Source organism: Barbus barbus (genome assembly GCF_936440315.1).
Source record: "Barbus barbus genome assembly, chromosome: 23".
Lineage (NCBI taxonomy): Eukaryota > Metazoa > Chordata > Actinopteri > Cypriniformes > Cyprinidae > Barbus > Barbus barbus.
Genome location: NC_136751.1, coordinates 6,733,911 through 6,760,232, shown reverse-complemented (window position 1 = coordinate 6,760,232; position 26,322 = coordinate 6,733,911). Strand labels below are relative to the sequence as shown.

The following is a 26,322-nucleotide window of genomic DNA, read 5'->3' as shown; positions in this document are numbered from 1 at the left end:
TGTTGCAGCGTATTGAGATTTATGGTTTATTTCTGACGAAAGACAGACAGAGCTGGGTAGATTACTTACAAATTGTAATCTGTTACTGATGACAAATTACGTGACAAAAATTGTTAGTAACGTAACCCATTACACTTTCTGATTACTTTTAGATTACTTTTGACCTAACTCGTTTATCGCATTGATTTAAATAGTATAATCTTGTACCATATCGATAAAAAATGCAAAGAAAAAGAAAATATATTCCATTTGTTGTTACTGACAACATGACATGCATTAACATTACATTATGTCAAGGTTTTCAAACTGGAGTTCGTAAAGGAACTGCAAGGGGTTTGTGAGTTTAATGAAAAGTTAATTAAGTAAAACACTTACTAAAAAATTAAAATAGTTTGTTTCCTGCATGTCATGTGACAACTAACCAAGGTCTGTGAACATGCAAATGTGAAACTTAATTATTAAACTAGAAGTTTTCTAAGTATAAATAGATCATACTGCAGGGGGAATAGGAAAGGAATAGTTGGTCTAAAATAGCTTTGTATTGTTACAGTGTTGGTAGTATATTGTATGTAAATGATGTGTACTCTTTCTCTGTTACCTTCACACAAATCTCTTGTCAGATAAAGTCCACCGGATAACATATTTTGACATCATCAGGGCTTTTGTTAAAACTACAGATCGTACTTGCGCATTTTTGTATCACTGCCCATAGACAGTGGGATCCAGAAATAATGGGTTATGGGTGTTGAGGTTTCCTTGTCATCAGTTGGTTAATGGAAATAGTTATGGGCGTCCTCAGCCCATGGGAGGAACTGGATCCAGCTGTGCTGTTGATGGTTACATTATTTCTGCAGGAAGCGTCCTGTCTCTCAAATACTATGGTCCATCTCACTGTTGGAATGCAGGTGGTATTCAGATGACAGGCTTACTGACACACCTAGGAATAAGAAGGCAGACCTCCAAACCTGGGAGATGAACTTTGGTCAGCAGTCAGACACTTTGTGCTTCTCAAGGGCAGTGGGGAGGCCCTTTATTGGCACCAGACAACTAAGACAGGTGTTGTGAGTCTAATGCCGGGAGATCAGTAATAAAATCCACCCGTAAGTGTGACTATAGACAGCAAAATACTTGGAGAAAGCATTAGAACATCCTTGACATAAAAGGTTTTGAGGGAACAACGGAGTGTTGATGGATCATACCGTGTCCCTCCGGGCATTGTGATGTGCTTGTTTCCACTGTTGGGGAAAGTTACTTTTAAAAGTAATGCATTTTAATATTGTGTTACTCCCTAAAAAGTAACTAATTATATTAGTTACTTTGAAAGGAAAGTAATGCATTAAATTACTTTTTACTTTGCGTTCTTGGTTGGTCTTAATATAAAAACGTTCTATTTTTGGCAAATGTAAAAACAGTACAGTAGAGGGTGCATCTCAAACAAACCTTTCAGCATTACATTAAGAATACGATGCAGGAGAAGAAAGTTAGAAATATCTAACTAACTTAAAGTAATCTGATTACATAACTTGCATTACTTGTAATGTGTTACCCCAAACACTGCTTATTTCAACTCAATTAGAATGACAACAAAACACCCTGGGACACAAACAGTAGTCCAAACTATCTATATTCCAAAGATGAAAAAAAAAAAATTTGCTCAAACAGTTATGGCATTTTAGCTAACTTCTTTTCATCTTTGAGTTCTTTTATTGTGACTAGTACCAATTCATACTACATCACACGTGCAGTACTGTATCAGGTGAGCCACCAAGCAAGTTTGCCTATGTCAGAAAAGACATACATATGGAACTGGTTTTGTGATGCAAACGTAAAAATGTACTAGTTTACAAATAATGTCCTATGGAAAATGTTTGTAGGCCATAACTGTCACAGCCATCAGCTGGTGTGCCCATGCCAGCCATCAGAGGGCACTCTACCCAGATCATTGTTTGTTGTTTCATGTTTCATTGCTTTCAGCTGTTTGTAATTTACCTAGTTAGCTCACCTATATATACCATGTTCTCTAAGCTTTTGGTTGCTGAAGCATTGTGCTGTGTATTTGTCACACTCTCTTCTGAGTGTTTTTGCCGATAGTTTTCATTTGGTGCTCTCTAGGCCTGGTGGTCTCAGAGGACAGGACAGGCCTAGAGAGTCCTGTGGTTCCGGAGGACCCGGCTCCAGTGGCCCCAAGTCCGGTGGACCTGGAGGACTGACTCCAGTGGTCCCAGAGGTCCCTGAGCAACCCAGTCCAGAACAGCCTGCCACAGAACAGTCCACTCTCACTGCTGCTGCCGTGAAGGCCATCCCTGAGCAACCCGCTCTCCTTGTCTTGGCCACAGAGGTCACTAAAGAGCTGCCCAATTTAATTTCTGCTGCCATAGACAAGAAGGCCGTCTTCGCCTTTTCACCTCATGGCTGTTCTGTGTGCATGGGCTGCTTCAAAGTTCACCCCAGCTTCCCAGGAGCATGCCTCTGAGTCCACTCCAGACCCCGCTCCAGTTCAGGAGACTTCAGAGTCCACTCCAGAGCCCGCTCCATTCTGGGAGCCTTCACAGTTATGTCACAGCCATCAGCTGGTGTGCCCATGACAACCGTCAGAGGACACTCTTCTTAGATTATTGTTCGTTTGTCGTTGACTTCAATTCCCATTACCCTTTGCACAGACTATCATGTTTCATTGCTTTCAGCTGCTCACCTACTATATACCATGCTCTCTAAGCTTTTGGTTGCTGAAGCATTGTGCTGTGTATTTGTCACACCGTCTCCTGAGTGTTTTTGCAGGTGTTTTCATTCTGGATTACCTTGCTTGTTCCTTTTTGCCTTGTGTTTTTTTTTGGGTCTTTGGTTTGTATCACACATTAAAACTGCACTTGGATCTTCAATGTTGTCTCAGAGTATTCCATGACAATGTCATAGTATTGTGCAATGAACTGTATGAAATAAGTATTTATTAATTCAGTCGAATAATATGCTCCTTTAATGATTAATTTGTGAAAAGGAATGTTATTGGTGCCATTTTATATTGCAACTAGCAGCCATTTAAAAAAATTTCCATCAAGATGAATCATTTAGATTATACTGTTATAGTGCTTTTTGGAGCTCAACAGTGTTTCGTGTCGCTCTGAAGCAAGAAAATCATATGGGTTTGGAATAATTAAGTGTGAAACAGAATGTTCATTTGTAATATATTACATAAGAAATATAGAAAATAATGTAACATTAAATACCAAGCAATAGCCACGAACACAAACCACAATATATTGTTAACTGAAACATTCTCCTCTAAAACTGGGACTCCCGCCGTGGTGGGTATCCCTGTGTACATCAGATTCACTGATCCCGAGTCAGGAAACGAGTAACAGAGAAACTCCTGCACGGAAACATGAAACATGAGTTTAATGAACTACAGTAACACATCTTGGCAGTATTCGAAATGTGTGATGACATACCAGCCAACTCCAATAAATATACTCTATCTGAAATCAGCAGGCTCACTTTGTCTGCAGCATGTGTTTCAGCGCTGCCTTTAGATTAATAGGAAGTGCGTGTGTTCTCTGTTGTTTGGACGATGTTTATGTGTGGATATATGAGTTTTTATCTGGGATTGGGTAAGCGTCTCTCCAAACACTGTTTCTCTGAGCTGCACACCATCATCTTTATTGTCAGCTGTCTTTCACAGGCTGTTCTGTTTGGAATGGGCTCCTGAGCAGTGGAGAGAATGGAGAGAACAGCCCTTGAGAAAAGAACAATAGGTCCACTGAAGAACACTGAGAAGAACTGAGTTAAAACCCAGGGAGAGAATGATAGAGAAACTGAGTAAGATTGTAAGGACCATGCCAGGGCAAACATGACCCTCACAGCTGGACATTGGGACATTTAGCTTGGGAATGAGAATGTGTTCTCATTGCTCTGGCTGATGGGTGAAAAGATTCAATCAAACAAATCTGGAGGATTATGAGTTTTAAAACGCAAAATATTGTAATAGATAATTAAATATAATATAACATAATACACACACACAATATATATATATATATATAATAAATAAATAAATTCAATAACACTACATATAATTAAAGTATTTTTCCTCACTGGCCTGTATTTTCAAATAAACCTGAATGCATATACATAATGTATTTCTTACATGATCATAAAAGTGGATACATTTATCAATAAGTAGTAATATAAGGAAGATGGGACAATTTTAAGAACAGTGAGCATTTACTGCTAAATTGTCAAATTTAAGAGATGATTTTAGCATGTACATTATGATGATTAAAGTATTATTTCTAATTTAAATTTACCGCAGATGTAATCAGATTTTTGCAGAATATGTTAATATACCTGGCATTTGTAATTATTTAAAAGGTGTCGTTTATGTAAAATATTAATTTATTAGTCTATGTAAATGTGTAATTTTTTTAATAAATATAACTGAATAATGACAGAAATTAAACATCAAAATTCTAGATCCATCTGAACACTTCATAAATGTATTTAAAAAATGTATTAATAGATAATATTATGAATTCAGATTCAATGATTAGCCAGTTGGTTGAAATGATATGAATGATATATTTAAGGATGAATTTTTATATAGCATATCTCAACTGCTTGATTGCTTTCATCATCGCAAAGTGCAGAAATAAATAATTTCCCAGCTCTAATCTCCTACACGTGACTGTAAATCATGAATATATAAAGATATTATAAACATTAACATCACAATATTTCTGTAATGTTGCCTATGTGTGGACTATATTTGACAACTGTTATCCAAAGACAAAGTTTTAAGGTAATTCAACCTAAAAATCTCAGATAACTTCATGAAATGAATCTCACAAATGTTTTTGTGCAGATGAAAAGTCTGCATCTGCATTTTCTTTACATCTGACAGGAAAGCCCTGTGAAAGATTGCAAAGAGAACACAGTTACAATGGAAAACATTCACTGATCACCTTTATTTTTAGTTACCTCACTTATCAGGCCAAAAGCTGAGATGCATTCAGTTCAATTCAGCCACTCTGCCAGTTCTCCTTCATTCGTTTTATGTCCCAGATCCAGGTCCAGAAGGAAAATGTACTTTTTGCTTTTTGCATTCAGAAATCTGTTTGTCATCAGTCATTATATATACACAAACTTTACATCACCTCACTGTACAATAACTAGTTATATACATATGCACTGTTCCGCTATTGTTTATATATCTTCCTGTCTTGTTTATGGTCTGTAGGATTTTGTTGAACGTGTTATGTGCATTGCAGTTTCCTGAACCACATTTCGTGTTTCTGTATTGTTATAAATAGCAATGACTTTGACAGAGAGCAGGTATTGTTGTTGGCCTTTGCCGGTTTGCCCATTAAAAGGTGTGAGATAGGCAATGAAAGGTCATTTGACTGATCTTAAAGAGTTGTGTGACTGGGTCATGCTGTGGTTAGAAGATAAACGGCATCATTTCTGATTTTACTGAATCATTAAACTGAACTGTTTTGGAAAAAAACATAAAAATTTGTGTTGGATTAACTTTGGAATTGTGAAATTCAATATTTAGACGCCAGTTTTTTATGGGTCTCTAGATGTATTGTATTTTACAAAATCAGGGCCCAATCAGAAGTTGAAATAAATTTGAGATTTTTTTTTCCTTGTTACAGTTTTGAACTTTCACTGGACAGAGTTAACGAACATTAGAATTAATGCATTTTAACAAACTAAATATTGATAGTTTGAGACAAAATGTTAGTTTGCAGTTATTTAAAGGGATAGTTCACCCAAAAATGAAAATTCTGTCATCATTTACTCACCCTCAAGTAGTTGCAAACCCGTATGAATGTCTTTGTTCTGGAATTTAACTTTGTTAAGGAACATATTCTGAAGAATGTAGGAAACAGAGCAGTTCTGGGTAGTATTTTTTTTTATCCTACTTTGGAAGTCACTGGTGCCCCAAAACAGCCTGATTACAAACTTCCTTCAAAATATCTACCTTTGTGTTCGGCAGAACAGAGACATTCATACAGGTTTGGAATAACTTGAGGATGAGTAAATGATGACAGAATATTCATTTTTAACTATATTTTGCAATGTAAAAAAAATACATATTTACTTCCTGTAATGCTGTGGATTTTTAATTACAAACAAATGCCAAAATGATGACGTTATGTGAATTATTTGTGGAATCCGGTCGAGAGGGTCAAGATCTCGGCAGTGGGACAGATTTACAGCCATTTGATTTGCTTAAAACAAGCTAATTTTCATGCTGGTGATTTTGTGACAGATAAAAGCCCTTTTACTGCAGTGATACTAATAAAGTGGAACCATATGGTTTTACAATCAATGAGACTTTCTATTTATCCTCTGCATTGTTTAAATTCGACTGATATCACTCGTATTATTCTTGACAGCATATGTTTGAGATGAAAATGTGCACGTACAAACAATACTCTGCTGTATGTTTTCATTTGCACTGGAGCGGTTCCCAGCCTCTGATAATACACAGTTAATCACGGTTCATGTAAGGAGAGGTAGGGAAACTCAGCTCAGAATTTCCATAGATTGAAGACCGCGGGAAAAGGTCGGACAAGAAATCTAGGAATTCATATTTTGCAGTTTTCTCAGCATTTCTGTGAAACTGAAGACGATGATAATGATCTTGGTCGACACAATTTAAGTTCATGCATGGGCTTTCTTTTAAACTCAAATCAACTGATTTTACACATCTTATCCGTTCTATGATTAGTCGGCCAGTTGTGATATTATTTGCAATGTGAAGGTTTAATTGTCTTCTGTCTTTTCTGCAGTTTCATTAAACACTGTGTTTTTTTGTTTTCTAATGTAAATGTATGTATAATTTGTTGCATATTTCTAATTATTAATTTTGACAGCATAAATGAGCTATTACAATAATAGTGTGCCACAAAAGCTTAATGTGCTATTGATCTGAAATGTGAAAATTTGGTATATAGATCCACTGATATCACACAAACAAGAATCACACAAACAATATATTTATTGCAAATTAATTCCACAGAACGAATAACACAGGAATTATGTGAGCTTGTATTGTGAAAATAATGGTATAAAAACATTTAAATAACAAAATGAAGCAAACATGTCCAGTACAATTAGTAACACATTGGAAGAGGAATGGGAACGTAAAAAAAAAAAAAGTGGTCAAATTTGTGCAAATATTTATAGCAGTTTTACAGACCTACATTACTGATCTAAAATTATAATAATTTAAGGAATGCATTATTTAAACTACAAGGTTTTCAAAAGGCCCAATTACGGCAACAGGGTGAAATTCGAGCACAAACATCCTAAAAGGAGTACATCGTGGTTTGATGATATAGTGATTGTAGATTCGTACCGATATACATTCGAGAAAAAGCTAAATGACATCGTCTGCATTGTTCCATCGACTCAAAGATAAGTGCTAAATTGGGAATGTTAAAGAAGAACCTTTAGTCCGGGGGCATTTGGGGGTCTTAAAGGCCACTGGATGCTGGTCGTAATGGTTTCTGTACGGTTACACGAGATGAAAATATGCCCAGTTCAGAGATGGCTGGGCTTTACACGAATACACAGAAACCACTAAATTCGATCCGACAAGTCTAATGAATGGAGGAGGTCTGTGGTATCACTGTGATGCTAAGCGAGCCCACACGGCTTTTTGCTCAACCACTGTTATGAAGTGAGGATGATCAGTACCACATTTCTACTGAAGCTCACTGGAGCCGCAGAGTTCCAGATGAACATCCATGTACCGTTCAACCAATGCATCAACATATCATGACGACACTCAGTTCACAGTGTGTTACAAACATCTACACATCACATGAGAGAAAAGATAAATACACACAAATTATACCTATCTGATGGACCCAATACAAATATATATATATCCTGACACCATAACCAGAAGGTGAATGTTGCATAATTGTTCGTGCTGAAATGGCAAATTGTGTCCAGGCCTCTTTATCAATGCTCAATACAATCTTTCAGCTTTCAAAATGTCATGATTACAAAAATATATATATTTGGTTGAGAGGCACATCACTTGAAATTCACATGTAGACTGATGTTCTGTAGTCTTACTTGTGTGTTCGCTAGAGTTTGTTCAGAATGGAATGATACAATGGAGTTTGGGGTGTTACAGAATTCAATTTGCTTTCTCTGATATGCCAAAGTCCAAGAAAGTCCTGCATTCCCCAATTATGATTTTCTCATAATGCTAAGGTGACTTTTTTTAAAGAATGTAAAATGATCATGCTAAGTACACTTTAATTTGATATGACATATTAAGTTTATTTAAATCAGTGGTTCTCAAGTGGTTTTGCTTCATGACCCAGAGTTTATATTGGACATCAGCTGGTGACCCAACGTGGTACCAAAATTGTGTATCGTACAAAATTTCATTGGTTTCATGCTCTCAGCAGCCAATAATTCTCAAAATATTGTGGTTTCCACAAACCACCATGTCCTCACTGCAACCCGTATTTAATGTCTCTGGGAGCCTGATTTGTTGAGCTTCTAACAAGTGACAGATTTCATCAACAAAAGCATTTTCTCCTCACTTTTAAAGAGCCATATATCCATATCCGGACCGGAGAAAGCAACTTCTGGACAACCATTTGAGAGAACTTTAATGTAACAGAAAACTATAAGAGCCGCGGCGCTCTGTGAAAATCTCTCACGCAGGTTTGTGCGCTAATAGAAAATCAAAAATTCAAAATTCATCACTCCTATAGATTGCAGTGATTATGTATTTTTGTAGGCCAAAACTCAGAAATGAGTTAGCATTTTAGCACTTCCCGTTCCGTCATCCAGAAGTTTTTTTTCTATTGGTTTTTGGTTAAATGCCTTAAGTAAGATACCAAAATATCTTAAATCTGGTCTTATAGAAGTTGTTGGGGACATTAAACATCATCACGTCAAACAGGGAAACTCATCTATGTCCGCTTTAATAGCCTTGTGTTTACAATCATGCTCTTGCAAACTAACTAAAGAGTTGTCAGGAGCTCAGTGGTGGTGATGAGGAAGTCATGTGACTGACTGTGGTGTCGTAAATTTATAGACTACATTTGGCTTTTTACCTCATGTGATTGTATTTAGGCTTCAAAATTGAGAAGATCATGATGAACACAATGTGCAAGTATCATAAGCTTTTGTTGGGCATAGAGCTTATTTTCTGCAATAATTCAAAAGCCAAGAGAGGAACCAGGGCGGGAACCAGGCCTACATCAATACAGAACTACAGCACTCTACTGGTTCTTCAGTACACGCGAGCTATTAAGGGCAATCAAAGGCTCGTGATTTTGCCCTACGACAGTTATCATCCAGTAATCATTGGTTTCAGATGGGAATTTGTGGACAAAATCATACACTGGGCACACAATGACACAGAATGCACAGATCTGTAGCTCATAAAAGTGATGCTATTGTGAAATACTCCAAGGCTTCAAAGAAAAATGTTCTTTATAATTACAAACCAACAGAACTAAATTGTTCATTATTGATCATCATTACATATAGGGTGTTATTTTTAAGTTTTTTTTTTTTGTCTACTATTTTGTCATCTCAATTACTCACTATCATACAGTCAATGCATTTTATTGTTTGCATTTCACATTATATATTCATTGAAGTCCATGGAACATTTTTAACCTTCCAGTTGAGAACCACTGATTAGACTACTAACAATATATGCAAAACACAAGTATGCCAAGCAGAACATAACAGTCTCCAATGTTACAGCAAAGACACAGAAAAGCCTTCTGTACAGTTGAGAATGGGGTCATTTAAAACAAACCCGTGAATGTGTAGACCTGTAATAAACAGTGGGTGGTTATCAGGAAATGACATGACAATTCCACCACATAACTACAACACAACAAACATGACGCAGGTGATTGTAACTTGTCAAACAGAATTCTTACCAAAGAATCTGTTTATAGCTCCATTCAAAACACTAGTGAGCTGCCTTGATGACACTGGCAGTTATATTTTAAGACGGCATCCGAACGGTCTGTTGCAAGTCACATAATTAGCATTAAATCCAATTCCAACTGATTCCAATTAGACTTTGCTATTAGCATGTTGCTAAGCTAACAGCTCAATATTCAAGCAAAATGGCATATACCAATATTCTTTTTTATCAGTGCTTTTTAGTATAGCATAAAACTAAAGCTAGAGCATTTTCTCAAACGCCTATAGGATTGTTTATTTCCCCCACTGAGTTATGGGAATGAAATCTACGCAAAGGAGGCAGACCTTCCATAATTTGATTTTGCCGAACAGCCTTTGCGTTGCGAGCACAATTTTGGTGCCTTAAAATGCCGTCTTTGTAGGCAGCTCACTAGGTTTTTGGAACAGTGTTTATGACAGCATACTATCAAATATCCAAACATTTCCATTGTTTGTATGGGGAAAAAATGACAAAGATTGAACGAACTCTTCTTCATGTTTATCAAAATGTTAGATGCTCCCAAAATGTACGTCAATGAAATATAGATAGCCATTTTCCTTTTTTTATTTTAAGATCTGTATTAAAAAAACTACATGTATACCATTTTCAAGTCATGAAAACCTACAAAACAACATCTTTGGCGTAAGAAAAATAGCTAGTAAAAATCTACAGGATATGAACGTTATCTACAGAACATTACACAAGAGTCGATCATGTAACTGATCAATATCGGGAAAAAAGGTTGATACGACGTATCTAAAACAATCTCATCTGGAATATTCCAAATATCTAAAGTGCTTCTGCATTAGTCCCTAATTCATACACAAGTGTGGGATTGTAAGTACCTCCACTGAATTTATAAGGCAGATTAATTCTATCCACTACAGATAGAAAACCATGCACACACTCAATGGGATGGGTGAGAGGGATGATACTAGAACTATAAAGAACAACGAAGAGTCCCTTTGACATGGTTATTTAACATCAGACGACCAGTAGTCTGAAAAACTGACGGTTTATAAAGAAATATGTGAAGGTTGAGTTCTTTCAAAGACTATTTTAGCAGCTATAATTTCTCAGACAAACTCTGGTGTCTGGACTTTCACAGCCTGTTTAGGAATGGATAAGAGGTGATTGGAATCTTTTCTTACTGTGCGGACTGGCGATTGAGGTTTCTAAACGATCTTAAAAACTGATATAAGACAGACACCGAACAGGCACAGAGAAAAGAGCTAGATTTTTCCAATGATAGCAACTCACGGACACACCACTCGACTCCTGACTGGCCAAATTCTTCTAAGTACACTGTAACCCCAGACAGGCCATCGCTGGAGAGGTAAGACGGCAGCACTTCTCTGAGCATAACCAGAGCGCTGTCGTGCTCCTCAATGTCGACAAACACAGAGCCCTCTGCTTGTGTGGCTGTGGCAGTACCACCTGGTCCTGCAGTCACAATGTTACGCTGTCTTTCCAACTATAGGATTCTCGCTAGAATTTAAAGTAAAAAAGAATGTCAAACAATTTTACTGCACATATACAAACACACACACACACAAGACAAAAGACAAAATTTTGACTAATAGCTTTTCGGGGTAATTTTGATTTAGGACTTTTTTAATGAAAAATGTTTGCTGAAAATGTACTTTTAAATGTATTTGCCAGCCAAGATGTAGACGAGTTTGTTTCTTATAACAGCATTTTAGTGGCACATAAAAATATATCAATAAATCTAATATTTCAAGATTAAACTCATAATATTTTGAGAATAAAATTTCCACCTATTCCACAAAAAACATCTGTACCTCAAACCTTATGTCAAAACAGTCATAAAATGTTGAAATAGACTCCAACTTGGTTAACTGACCGATTTATGAGAATAATAACAAAAAAATGTTGGCAAAGTTATGCCATTGTTCCTTTTGTGTGTATTTTAAATTCATCCCAGCTCCCTTTTATCTGTCCTAGAAGAAAGCCACTGAGGCCCGATGGCCAACCCATATAATGAGGCCAAATAAAAGAGAAAAACCTTAATAATTTATTTTTATTTTGCAACCTTTTCTTCTTGATATCCAGAGCTGTTCTTGCCAGCACTGCTGTCATTGATATTACTTTGAGGATCAAAGAGCACCGCTTGATTGGTGAATGTCCCTGAAGCAAAGCTAAATATTTAAGTATGTTGATAATTACCTTTAATATTTACATTTAGTCATTTAGCAGATGCTTTTATCCAAAGCAACTTACAAATGAGGACAACAGAAGCAATCAAAATCAACCAAAGAGCAATAATATGTAAATTTAGGAAAACAAATCTTTGGCTAGGTAAATATTACACCAAAAGTTATAGGTCATAATGAGGTTATACAACGATGACTGGCATTTCAGCACTTCATGAACAGACTTAAGTACCACTTAAGAGCATTCGTGTTTTAATTTGAAACCATCGCATCTGCCTTAGCAATATGAGAGAGTCCATAATCCATAATATCGCTTCCTCTCGTGAAAAAGTCCACCCCGTTGTCCTCACACATCACTTTATATTAGGTGCCCACAACTAATAAGTACTTACATCAAAAAAAAGTACAATGTTATTTTCATATTAAATTGCAACACTTTTGCTGTTATTGAGGTGGGATACGGGTAAGGTTAGGGACAGGTTTGGTGGTATGGGTAGGTTTAAGGTGCAATATGTAAATACGTGAAAGTATAATTACAATGTAAAAACCTGTATGTAGGTACACAATAAGTGCATTGTATCAAATGATTCATTTAAATGCACATATTAAGGCCACCTAATATAAAGTGGGAACAAAAAATGTTTGACCTATTTTTTACTTGTAAATGGTGCTTTATCTGAGCAGATTTCTCTCCTGATTTAGACAAAGAAGATTTTTTCACTGGAGAAAGCAGTGCCATGGATAGAGGACTCTTAGCTAGAAGCAATGCTGATGGATTTATTCATTACAAACATGCAGCTTTTCCCTTCACAAGACATTAATTGATGGACTGGAGTCATGTGGACTACTGGTGGAATATTGTGTTGTTTTTATCAGGTGTTTGGACTCTGACGGCACCCATTCACTGCAAAGCAGCCAATGGTTAGCAAGTGATATAATGCAAATTTTCTCCAAATCTGTTCCAATGAAGAAACATCTACTCATCTACTCTAGATCTTGAATGGTCTGAGGGTGAGTACATTTTCAGCAAATTTTTGTTTTGGGTGAACTTTTCTTATAATAAAATAATTAAAATTAATCTACATTACTTCACATTTTGCACTTTGCAAATGTGATGTCTTAATTCATGCCAATTTTAACAGATTTTGGGTGTCTTACATAGTGCCTGGTTCATCAGTTAGTGCTCCCTTTGAGTCGTGGTGAGCCTGCAGCTCGTCCAGTACTTCTCCGAGCTCTTTAATAGTACGGAAGGTCTCTTTAGGGTCCTGTATAGTGAAGGCTGAACACTCCTCCTGCTGCCCAAGATACACTGACATACCGGCACAGGCATCTGTAGACACAGACAAATAAACCAACTTTACTGCTATGTAAAAAAAAATGGAATTTACTGAGTTCAAACATTTCACTGTTTCTGAGTGAAACTGAATATTGAGCAGGAAATATCCTGGATCAACTGAGCAATTATTTCATAGGTCACTGTTACATTAATAGACAAGAAACATTCTTTTCAGTAGAAATATCATGAAAACATACACTGATGAATCATGCAGAAATGTGTATTAAGAAAGTAAATGGGGCCAGTTGTGATTTTATTCAGTTTTTTTGGCTATACACACCCTCCATCTTCTGTAGTCTGGAGCGGTTGGAGGAGAAGAAGGAGAAGATTCGTTCTGTTTCTCTGTCACAGTCGATGTCCAGTTGAATATTAGCCAACACTGTCCTATAAGACAAAATCAGACATCAAAAACAAGAACGTGAACACATTCGATAAAGCGCTAAAATGTGAATGTATTAATAAGATGTCTTACGCAGTGCAGGGTTTGCAGCCAGGGGTGTTCTCGTTGAGTTCCTTACAGCATAACCAGGACCCACCCACGTAAGCAGACGGGTGAAACGTGCTGAGCCGCCCCGGGTTACAGCGACTGACCTGACTCAGTACCTCGATCCAGCTGTTGGTCTCCACGCAGTTCCCCGCCTGTACGTACAGAGGCTTCTCTGAATGGATTACCTGAAACATCTGCAAAACAAATAGTGGTAAAGGAGGATATCACACATTCACTAAAAGTCAAAAGTTTGGATTAATTCAATTTTTTATTGTTTTCAAAAAATGTTATCAAGGCTGAATTTATTTGATCAGAAATACAATAAAAAATTTAAAACTGTGAAATATTATTGCATTTTTTTAAAATGTAATATATTCTCGTGATTCAAAGCTAAATTTTCAGTATCATTAGTCCAGTCTTCATTTTAATTGTCATAATATTACTGTTCAATACTTTTTTGATCACAAAAAATGCAGCCTTGGTGAGCATAAATATTGAAAAACATTTCTAAGATTTCTGAACTTTTTCAGAACTGCAATCCATTACTTTTTTGTGTTCAAAATTTACAAAATTAATATAACAAGTATTAATATTAATATAATGAGACTGGGAATGAAACCCATGACCTTTGCGTTGCTAGCGCCATGCTATACCAGCTGAGATATAGAAGCATAGATAAACACACACACACACACACACACACATACAACTGAGCTACTCACGTTTTTGCGGTTAAAGGCACTTTCTTCCAGTTTCTCGACACCAAGGATGTTTTTCACAGGAATGACGCACAGTGCTTCTTTCCCTGTACACAAAGATAAAGATACATTTATCCATACTGTTTGAATAGTAATTAAAAATTCACACTTTGCCATATTTAGCACTTTGTGTAAGGATATTGATGAATAACATGCATCATTAAATTTGCGATAAATGTAAATACAGAGCCTAGACCGGTGGGACTGCTTGAGTCTGTTTTTGCATACACACATCAACAAACATCTTGGGACCGCAGTTCAGACGGACACTAAATCATCACATGATATTCTGTAATGACCCGTGACTCGGTCTAGTCGAGCCGAGTCTGTGGAGCTCATAGCACACCAACTTGTTGCGCCAATACAAACACACAGCCGTTTCTCAAGCACATTCTACACATTTGAAAAATTCCTATTTTCATCTCCTCAGCTGACGTGCAGCATTTTGACCACAGAACAGCCAAATTACACAGATGCTTGAGAACTAAAGCCGCACACGCCATTGACTCTTTTCAATCAATGTTCTTCCCGAATGTTGACCAGGTGTGTGCTGCCACTAGCTGGCTCGCTGGTTTTTACATAATAATAATAAATAAGTCATTTAAATTATCCTTAAAGTAAAAAGAGATATTTCTGGTCTTGGATGCTTACTGGCCAAAACCAAGTTTCACCCATGCTATCACACACACAAAAACATATATATATATATATGTGAAAATCAGCTTCTGTTTATAGAGTGTCATACTATTAACCTTAGTTTATACAGTATATAAGGCACAGTTAAAGTCAATAGGGTCTGAAACAACTTTTTTGAGCTGAATAATGATAATAACTTCACAACATCAACAATGTAATTGTAACTGAATTGTACTGACACTGAATGACTTGAGTTGAATTACACTTTTGCCTTCTGTAGACCTGCTTATAGCTGCAGTATAGCTAATAAATATTGTAACATTGACAGTTATTGAAGTGAATTGAAACCATTAAATAGAGCTAAAAACAGACACTATTATATTCTGTAGAGCTGCTTTACAGCTGAAATTTAATTTGTTTCTTAATTAATTGTAAAATATTAATACGTAATGAAAAAGTGAGCCATTAGAATTGTATTGTAGTAAATGCAGTATCACACCCGAGGCTGCTTAGGCATTCCTAAAAACACATTTGAACTCTTTTACTTACACCATTTGTCTGAGAATTAAAATGGCAAGGTATTAAACATTTTGAAAATATTTTGCCCTGTTCCACTGGCAGATATTTTTACTAGCATCTTCTAATTTCTTAGTTTCTAACAGCCGCTTCTGCAGTTTTCCAATGTGACAATACACTACAACACCACAAACAGATGGTTTTTAGCTTCCTAGCAAAGATTAAAGATTGGTGGTTTGACATTTAACTGTAAAATATTCTGCGGTGTCATATTAAGCTACTTAAATTACAGCAGCAGAAAACTCTTAGCTGTAGTTTAGGGATAAAACTGTCCTCAAAAGCATGTTTTTAGTCTATAGTACGTCTTCACTTTTATATCAAGGCAAGAATGTGAGTGTGTACATAACTCAAACCTATTTTTTTTTAGTAAATGCTTATCACTGTACACACGTATTTAAGCTCTTCAGTGGACTGCGGGGTCTGGACTCTGAAGTGTAGGTCTGTTAAACCACTTTCTCAGATTTTACTCTTGTAAAAGGATGAAAGACAAATGTTCAAATGAAGAGGAGGCTTGTTGTTGCAATCCCATCACCCCAGACTAAAAGTGCAGCAGGAATTCTCATCAGTAAGAACTCAGAAGAGGACAGGCTCTCCTGTGGAGTCTTGATTCATATCGAGGTTTCTTCCTCATCTTGGATAAGGTACAACACGTACTGTCAAACTCCATGTTTAATTGCTTTGGTAATATTTTTACAAGCAAGTGCATTTCCAAAATGTCTCATCAGGTCATATTTTGAGTTACTGTATGTTAGTACAATACACAAAAGTATCCTATATATTTATACCGATATTAATATCACACTTCCACGACTGTGTTTACACACTTTTAAAAATGCACTTTGTAATAATGCCAAAAAGGTTTGCCTTTTAGAATATTACAAATATGTTTATATTACAATTACAAATATATGTTCATACATGACATATGAAATTTAAAATGAAAGACATTTTAGTTTAGCATTCCAGATTGTACTGAAACTGTACTTTAATCATATTACAGACAATATGAAATTACATAGAAAGATGTACTTGAGTTAAACATAATTTAACTATAATTAACATCGTATAAACATTCGCTAATTGAATTTAATATACATTTTAACTATTATATGTAAACATGTAACACTTTTAGCATCTTGATTTTCTTTCCAGCGAGATTTTTTAACCATTAAGCGGGTCAGGTTGAGTTTAGCCAGTGAAAAACTCAGAGTACCTTCATAACATCCTCGACAGTCCCAGATCTGATATGTGGAGGACGCTTACAAATGAAATCTGCACTTCTACAGAGGACAGTCCATCATTTAGTCCAGATGCTCAGCGGTCATGAGTCTTAGAAGATGACTGTTCATTGATCAAATAAGAGGAAATGAAACCACGAGTTATTAGCTTCTCTCTCTCTTTTAACTGATGTGAGCGCATTTGGTCAAAAGGCACTGTCTACTAAAAATGCAACCTACACTCCCTGATCCTGAGGTGAATTTGAACCTCATGCTTCAACAATACAGAATATTCCTGCATCAAAATGGGAAATAAAACAGTGGCGCCTAATCGATTTTGACTGTATGAAATCAGTTCTCCTCAATTTGTATCCTAGTCATTTGTCTCAATACTTTTTTCTTTATATTTTGTTATCTACTGACTCGGGTGTCCAAATACTTTTTGGGGTCACTATATGGACATAAAGTCACAAGAAAACACAGGTAATGTACAAGAACTGTTATAGTCCATAAAACAAATATTACTCAGAAAACCTCTTTATTGGTATAATTAAGAGAATAGCTAACAAGAAAGAAAAATAATGTACAAACATTATAATTCTTTCTATTTGTGTGAACACTAACAAGAAACAGGCGTTCTGCCAGAGTCACTCCCAGCACAAGTGCTTAAATTATATGATAGATTACACAGTTACATAATAAAAAAGCAATGTGGAAATCTAAATGCATAGGGGAAAAAACCTTCAAAGGAGGCAATATTCAAAACAATTCTTTCAGCCTTCTGAACTCTGCTGGATAAAGACACAACATCCTCATATTCTGCAGGATCATGTGGCACTAAAGACTGGAGTAATTGCTGCTGAAAAGTTATTACTGTATTTTTCATCAAATAAATTCAGCCTTGGTGAGCTTAAGAGAAATTAAAAAAATGGTCAAATCTTAATTTTTCCAAACTTTTTTATCAATAGCATTCTTTCCTTTCAGTAGTATATGTTTGATCAGCTCTCCCATGGAAAAAAGACAACAACAGTAATTCAGCTTTGCTGACACTCCAGCAGGAAGTAAAATAAGCTCAAGCCACCATGCTGTCTTCTTTTGAGCTTATCACACTGAAGGATGTTTATTATTACAACAACGGTAAATGTGTATCATGCGGGGACATCCAGATTTGCATTCACATTACACCTTGGGAAATGACATGGCTCTTGTTTCACAGGACAGCTCACTTTAAGGGAATGTGGGAATTACGTAGTTAGGAAGCAGTGAAGCTGAGTGCTGCATACTGAAGTGAATCAGTATTTTTATTATTGAGGTTTGAATAAGGGCACTATTCAGGCGGTACAAAAATAAACCAACACTGTGAATATTTCCTGCTCTGTATGTCATGACTCATAAGTGTGACAGTGTTGACAGAGATATTTGTAATAGTGTCCTTATTCAAACCTCAATAACAAAAATACTGATTCAGACGGGAAGTGCGTTACACGTCTGGAACTCATTTCTTTCAAACTGCCCATTTCAGTGAATCAGTTAAAAAACAACGATTCAGTGATTCATTATCACTCCGCCTAAAAAATGTGGAAATGTACACAACTAAAAAAAATGTAAGCGCACGCAAATTGTATAAAAGTTACCGCACAAACGTTTATGATTAGTGAGACTTTTAAAATATTTGAAAGAAGTCTCTAATGCTAACCATATATATTTGATCAAAATACACTGCAAAATATTATTACAGTTAAAAATAAATTTTCTGGAGCCACTGCTCCAGCATGCTAATATGCTCAAGAAACATTTCTTATTATTATCAAAATTGAAAGCATTTGTGCTGCTTAATACATTATTTTCAAGATTCTTTGATAAATTAAGTTCAAAAGAAGATAATTTATATGAAACTAATATTTTTTAACATTGTAAGTTTCTTTACTGTCACTTTTGATCAATTTAATGTGTCCTTTTTTTGGTAACACGTTACTTGAAGGGGTGTGCATAAGACTGACATGACACCTTCGTAATCATGGCATGACACATCATGAATATGAAGGAGGTTTTATGCATGTTTATGACAACTGTCATTAAGTGTCATTCGCTCAGTTATGTCATTTTTAATGCAAAGATGACATTATTTGACCTAACCCTACCCCTAGCCCATAACAAAGACATCTCAAACAATGTCATCTTTGTATTAAAAATGACATAACTGAGCGAATGACACTTAATGACAGTTGTCATAAACATGCATAAACCTCCTTCATATTCATGATGTGTCATGCCATGATTATGAAGGTGTCATGTCAGTCTTATGCACACCCCTTCAAGTAAAGTGTTACCAACTTTTCATTGGTAGTGTGTTTATAAGTAAATATTGCCATTCATTGCAGTTTAAATATTTAAATAAATATTATTCTTACCTGTGTTCCTCAATGAAACACTATATGTCTTGATTATTCGAATGGATCAATATATAAATTCCCTTTTATGTCCAGAATCTACTGATATGAAAATATGTATGAAAATATTGTGCAAAATAATTAATTCCAGCAATTCAATTTACATCTCACTGGTTTTAAACTATATCAGCATTATATATGCCGCTGTCCATCCTATTTTCAGCAATGGCCACTAATTTAAAACACACACATATTCAGTACTCAAACACACTGCTAAATACACAAAATCACCCGTGACATAAATCCAACTGCATAAATCAAAAGGGGAAACAGAACTTTTCACATCCAGAACTGTCCGACCACACTACATGTATAGGAGCTACACAAACAAGAATGTGAAACTGAGGACAAGCTAAAAGAATCCAGGGATGCTTTTCATGTTATTTCAACTCCATTATCATATAAAAGACTGCCAGCAAAAGCAACTGTCTGGACACCCACATTTTAGATGTGAACTGGATGACTGCTCACAAACAAAGCTCCTTGGATCATGGACCAAACTGCTGTTCAGGAGAACACATCTTAGCTGGGATCACTCACCTTTCTGCTTGTGATAGGACAGCTCTTGATTGGTCAGTCGTAACCAGCGTTTCTTAAAGTTCTTCTTTCCTATTCGCTTTCTGCCCTGGGCCCGCTTATGTACCTCTCTGTTAAAAATCATAAGCACACATCTGACTGTTAAGATTTCCTGGAAACAATGTGGTAAAAGTCTGTCAAACTGAACTGTAGTTATTTGATGCTACTGTAAAACTCAAAGTATGAAACTGCACTAATCAGATATTTTGACTGATCTTTCACTCACCCCTCCTTCAGCACAAATGAGTCCTCCACTCCACTGGACTCCTTGCTTATATTAGAGGAGATCTCATCTAAGAACTAATGGAAAACAATGACAGAAGGAAAATTATATTTAAAAAAGAAGCCCAAGTTTAAGACACACATTTTTTTAACACACATCGCAATGAGAAATACTTCCTAGACATGTACTACCTTTGTATTCGTGTTGGTTTTATTTGGTTTGAAAAATACATTTTAACAACACTTTACTTAAAGCCTTTATGAATAATTCATTATAAAATATGTTTTAATGCAACAATTATGCCTTGTAATGCACCTTATAATGTACTGTACAACCTCATGAATAATTGTAACCAGAGTTAATACATTATAACACTTTAAAATTCGGTTTATAATAGTTTACGACAAGATCCAATGTATTACAATGCAAGTTATGCATAATTATAATGCATTATACCCTTTAATAGCCATTTATAATGCATTAGACATAAAGGCTTTAAGTAAAGTGTTACTGACATTTTATAGCATTTTCAAGAAAAGATCAAATGTAACCATCAAGGAAAAAATTATAACACATTTTACTTACACCTTGAGTGTGTGATGTTTGAAAAAATGTTAAATAGTAATTATTCATTATTAATAAAATTATGAGTGTTTTCAGGGGTCTTTCTAAAAATGTTTTATATTTTTAAATAATAATTATGATACCAGGACAGTTGTATCATGCTGACATTTTTTACTTTATGCACCGTAAAAAAAAGTAATTTAATTTAGAAATTAAAAACATGCTCATTACAGAACTGCATTTAAATGTATTTCTGGATAAATTAATAGATCTGGACAAAAAAAAAAGTATCAAAGTATCAAGGTCCAATCTATTCGGAACAGGAAACAATCTGAATATAAAGAAATATGATTGTAGAGACGGCTCAATTAGTTAGTTAGAAATACGTACCTTTTTAACTTTTTCTATGCATTCATCTTCTTGGAATAACTTGAAGAAATCGTACATATAGGTTTCTTTAAAGCTAGACTGAAAAAAAAAAAAAAAAAAAATCCAAAACATCACAACAGAAACAGGAATTTCAAAACATATTCTGGTTTGGTTCTATATCTAGGGGAAAACTTTTCAAATGTTGGTTCCCTCATGACTTATAGCTGACATACCAGTTTGTTCTTGGAAAGGCTGCCCCAGCTGCCCAGAGACTGGATGGTTTTAGAGATAAGAGTGAGCGTGCGGGAAATTTCGGGGTCCTGAGAGAGTAAAATTAGGTGATTTTACCAACTCATATTTAATTCAAAGCACTTGCTTTCATTTACTGGTAATTACTTTATGCTCTTACAAATAACATGTATTGTTGACTGAAAGCATTCTAAGAAAAGACTAGAGAGTCTCAATGGGTCTTTCCTGACATAAGTAAATGAGTCACATGCTTAAAAAAGGAAGTAATCATGTTTGTTACAACTAGGTAGTTTGTTTTAGCTGAGGTGTGACACGGCTGTTGTTGTTGCACACTCACAGGATGATGGGTTCTCAGCTGGAAGGTGTGTGGAGAGAGAACAGCCACCGCAAAGAACCTCAGGAATACGAAACTACTGACCGCTGAGTACTGCACATGAGGATCCGCTGTGGTGAGACACACAGAGACAGATTATTAGTCATGACTGAGTATCTGGCTCCTCCTAGTGGTGAATCATCACAGTCCTTCAGGAATGCGTACAGAGATGCCAGAGAGAGGTCATTAAAAATTTTGCAGGACAAAATGCATTCGTGCACCCGGCACAAGTAAATGAGAGTGAAAGAGCGTCTGTGTGCATGTGCTGCCTCACCTGGAAAGCGTTTAGACGCCAGCTGTCTGAGTGACCTGAAGACATCACACATGAGGGGAGGACAGCTAGAGCTGGACTGTGTTATAGACGTAAAAACCTTATGTACATAACCCTGAAGATTCTCCTAAGCACACACAAACACATGCACATGAGATTTACAGAAGATAGGACACATTTGTTTCCTATTGTCTTCATTTATTACATCCAATCTGTAAAATTAAAGCAACACCATCTTATACATCGGTAGACGTAAAGAACCTATATAGACATAAAACTGCAATTAAGAACTATATCAGATGCTATCACTCAGGAAGTCATTACAGGGACATTTTTAATTCCAGATGCATTTTTCAGTTTTGGTGTCTTTTTTTGTCCAGAGTCACCCTTTTAATTTTCAACAGCTGATGTATATGGCCAAATTATGTATCAATGAAAAAACAAACACCATCTCACCTTGTTGACTTCCACATTATCGCCCTCTTTCAGTTTGACTGGATCAATCTCACAGGTTTTATTTGATTCAAAGATCTGTAAAAGCAGAATGAAGACACAAACGATTTTATACAGCGTGGGTCTGAGTTAACAACTGTAGCAAATCTGAGTCACAAATTTCAATGCATTTATATAGATGTCCGGTTAACATAAAAAAAAAAAAATCTTGAAGAAATCTTGTGTGTTTTACCTCATTGAGAACAGGTTTGAGGGTGACGGTCAAGTAACTTTTGCCCACAATCTTCATCATGTCATCTATGCAGCGGGTGGCCAGAGAATTGCCTCTGAATATGGTGTTGGCCTCTCTGCACAGGGAGACGGAGAACAATTCAGAGGATAGACAAAGCAAATGTGTTTCTAACCAAACCAAAAAAACTATATAAGTGTTTGTGTGTGAATGTGATACTGAACTGTGTATTCTCCAGCTCCAGGGCAGCAACAGAAGTGAGAAAGGGCAGCAGCCTGTTGTGATGGAGCAGTAGTCTGACCACAGGAAGCAGTGCTTCATACCCCACACTCTCTCTGCAAATATCTCCCAGAACATGAGCCGCTGATGCTGAGATCGGCTAGAGACACAAAAAAAATAAAAAGAAGTTATGTTTGCTAATTAAGTATGGCTGATAGTTTTAAATTCGCATGAATCATTTGCTCATTCTCAAGTTGTTCCAAACGTGAATGGATGTTGAACACAAAAGAAAATATTTTGATGAATGTAGGTAACTGACTTCCATAGTAGTAGAACAACTTGGTTTGAAATGAATTGAGGATGAGTAAATGATGACAGAATTTTCACTTTTGGGTTTGTGGTTTGTGTCAAAGTGCATAAGATCTTCCAGATAAAAGGAAGGCACTATTGTACCTTGACATCCGGGGATCTGAGCATTAGGTTGCGGAGGGCTGTGTAGCAGGCAGATGGCAGGACGTTGTCCTCTGTGTATGTCACCTTCAGACGTAAAGAACCCAGATCATCTGGCTTAGACTTTGTACCATTTCCTTTCGGCTGCAGTAAGTACCTACAAAACAAAATTTCCCATTTTTAAGAAACTATTTCACTCTCACATTGCTTCAACATTTAATATGCTGTATTGTTAGATTACACACTGTGTAATATGAAATATTCACAATATATTCACAATTATTTAGCTGGTGATAAAACAATGAAGCAACACTGTGACTATTACAATGATTATGAAGCCCTTTTTATTTAGTCATTAGGTTTCTGTCATTCAATGTGTTACCGAACTAACGAGTGTTCAGAAAGAGACGTTTTAAAAGCAAAAAAAAACGTTCGATTTGTTAAGTTTCCATGAATCAGTTGAAACTATTTCAAGGACTTAACTGGAAATATTGCATCAGAATATTCTGGTTAAACATTGCGTCATCAGCCAGCAATGTTCAAAAAATTATTTTTCATATAGTAAAATGTTTTAGTTGAATATATGTAGGTAAATCTGGCTGTATATTACTAATGTACTATACTCTCTCTCTCTCTCTCTATATATATATATATATATATATATACACACACACACACTGGTACAAAAGGTTTGGAGTCATTATGATTTTTTTATATTTTTGAAAGAATTATCTTATGTTCACCAAGATTTTCTTTGGGGATTCTTTTATGAATAAAAAGTTCCACAGCATTTTTTTTTTTTTTAATTAAAATATTTTGTATCACTATACTGTAAATATCTTTATTGTCAATTTTGTTGAATTTATTGCATCCTTGCTGAATAACACTTTCAATTTCCTTGTCCACATTTTTTTCAAAAATGTCTTTTTACCCCAAACTTTTGAATGGAAGTGTATCAGTGGTTCTGCCAAAATATTTCTTAAAGAGCAAATCAGCATATTAGAAGACTGGAGTAATGATGCTGAAAATTCACTTTTGCCATCACAGGAATAAATGACATTGGTACCACTTTATTTTAAGGTGTCCATGTTAAACATGTTACATGTACTTACTATGACAATAACAATTAAGTAATTACATGCAAGTAACCCTAAGCCAAACCCTAACCATATAGTAAATACATGTAGTTAATAAATGTACTTGCATGTATAATTACACTGTAACAAGGACACCTTAAAATAAAGTGTAACCATTACATTTTCCAATATATTCAAATAGAAAATATTTCTTATAAATTGTAATATTATTCACATTATTTCTGTTTTTACTCTATTTTTATCAAATAAATGCAGCCTTGGTGAGCATAAAAGACTCTTTAAAAAACATTTGAATTGAGAACTATTCTTTTTGTTAAATCTGTTGCCCAGTGCTAATTTATAACCATATTCCTGTCAGCATTTTTTTTTTCATCCTTAGTTTCAATATGGGTGTCTGACACCTATATAATTTTATCCTTTGTGTCATTTGCATTGCTCAAGCTACAAAGTAAAGGAATTAGTGAGGCAGGATTGTATTTAAGAGTGTCAGTGTCTGTGTGTGAGTATGTGCGCTTGTTTTATGCTAGGTTCATGCAAAAGCTCACCCACGCAGTAGACTCACTGCCCTCATTCAAAACATGCAGATCAGTATCAACAAGTTCCCTCTCAGTCTACACACACGCATGCACACACACACACACACACAAATGCACGCACATACGATGTTTACACAACACTACCGGCAGGACGCTGTGATCCACAGCCTGAGGACACAAGGGAAGCGGGCAACGGAAGCAATCCGCCCAAAACACACGCACCTACACACACCCACAGTCTGTCGAACGCTTCTCAACAAAAACTATCAGAGATCAGACAAAATTGCAGCTGAAATCTACATTATGATTGCTGCAGTCAGCGGTCACTGATTATGTCACAATGCGTAGCCTTAAGAAAAGGCTTCTAGAGTTAGTAAAGTAATGCTGAAGTATGTTCTTTTAAGCTCTGACGTCAGAGAGGTGGTGCTCTCATGCCTGATTGGGCAGATAAGGACAGTGCAGAGCTGGGATTGGCTGTTATCTCCCTTCCTCATCAGTATACCTCACTCAGACACTGAGATCAGCATATTGCAGTACCGCATTAAAGTGTGTGCAGGCACACCTTTATATACCTTTATTTCATCCAGTTTGACTATTGTGTGTATTACAATTTGAGTGAAAAATTGGTATTACTTTACAATAGGGTTCCATTTGTTAACATTAGATTAATAATAAAAAAATACTTCTGAAGCACTTATTAGTCTTAATGTTAATAAAAGCAATTACTAATACATTATTCAAATCAAAAATGTTAATATTTTAATGGACTTGCGCTAACATGAACTAACAATGAACAGTAGTACTTTTATTAACAAACATTATCAAAGTTTATTCAATTCTGTATCAAGTGTATATACCGTGATAAAATTATTTTATTTAAAGTTGTAAATAAAAAAGGGTAAGATTTTAAGTGCCAATTCTCACTGTTAAGTAGCATGCATATTACTAGCATATTTGGCTGTTTATCAGTGCTTAAAAAACATATACAAGAGTATGCTTTACAAGAAAATACTATTTCAGTCTTTCTACTTCAAAACTGAATGTTTAATTCTATGCTACTGGCTATTTCTTTGTAAAAATTTAGTCTTACACTGTAAAAATGTACTGTATTAAAATGAAGG

General features: G+C 35.7%; 1 protein-coding gene across 1 annotated transcript in view; it reads right to left on the bottom strand.

Annotated features, from left to right (window-relative positions):
• Positions 1-6,983: 6,983 nt before the first annotated feature.
• Positions 6,984-26,322, bottom strand: part of LOC306843067 (ras GTPase-activating protein 2-like) — a 41,439-nt gene continuing 22,100 nt past the window's right edge. The window contains exons 10-24 of the mRNA XM_079374315.1: positions 23,572-23,725; positions 23,124-23,278; positions 22,903-23,017; positions 22,674-22,748; positions 22,221-22,344; positions 21,911-22,017; positions 21,558-21,644; positions 21,346-21,423; positions 20,395-20,468; positions 20,133-20,239; positions 14,678-14,760; positions 13,941-14,149; positions 13,749-13,852; positions 13,291-13,462; positions 6,984-11,446 (exon numbers count right to left, since the gene is read on the bottom strand). Of these exons, the coding sequence (XP_079230441.1) occupies positions 11,416-11,446; positions 13,291-13,462; positions 13,749-13,852; positions 13,941-14,149; positions 14,678-14,760; positions 20,133-20,239; positions 20,395-20,468; positions 21,346-21,423; positions 21,558-21,644; positions 21,911-22,017; positions 22,221-22,344; positions 22,674-22,748; positions 22,903-23,017; positions 23,124-23,278; positions 23,572-23,725 (1,675 nt within the window). The 3' untranslated portion in view covers positions 6,984-11,415. The remainder of the gene's footprint in view (positions 11,447-13,290; positions 13,463-13,748; positions 13,853-13,940; positions 14,150-14,677; positions 14,761-20,132; positions 20,240-20,394; positions 20,469-21,345; positions 21,424-21,557; positions 21,645-21,910; positions 22,018-22,220; positions 22,345-22,673; positions 22,749-22,902; positions 23,018-23,123; positions 23,279-23,571; positions 23,726-26,322) is intronic.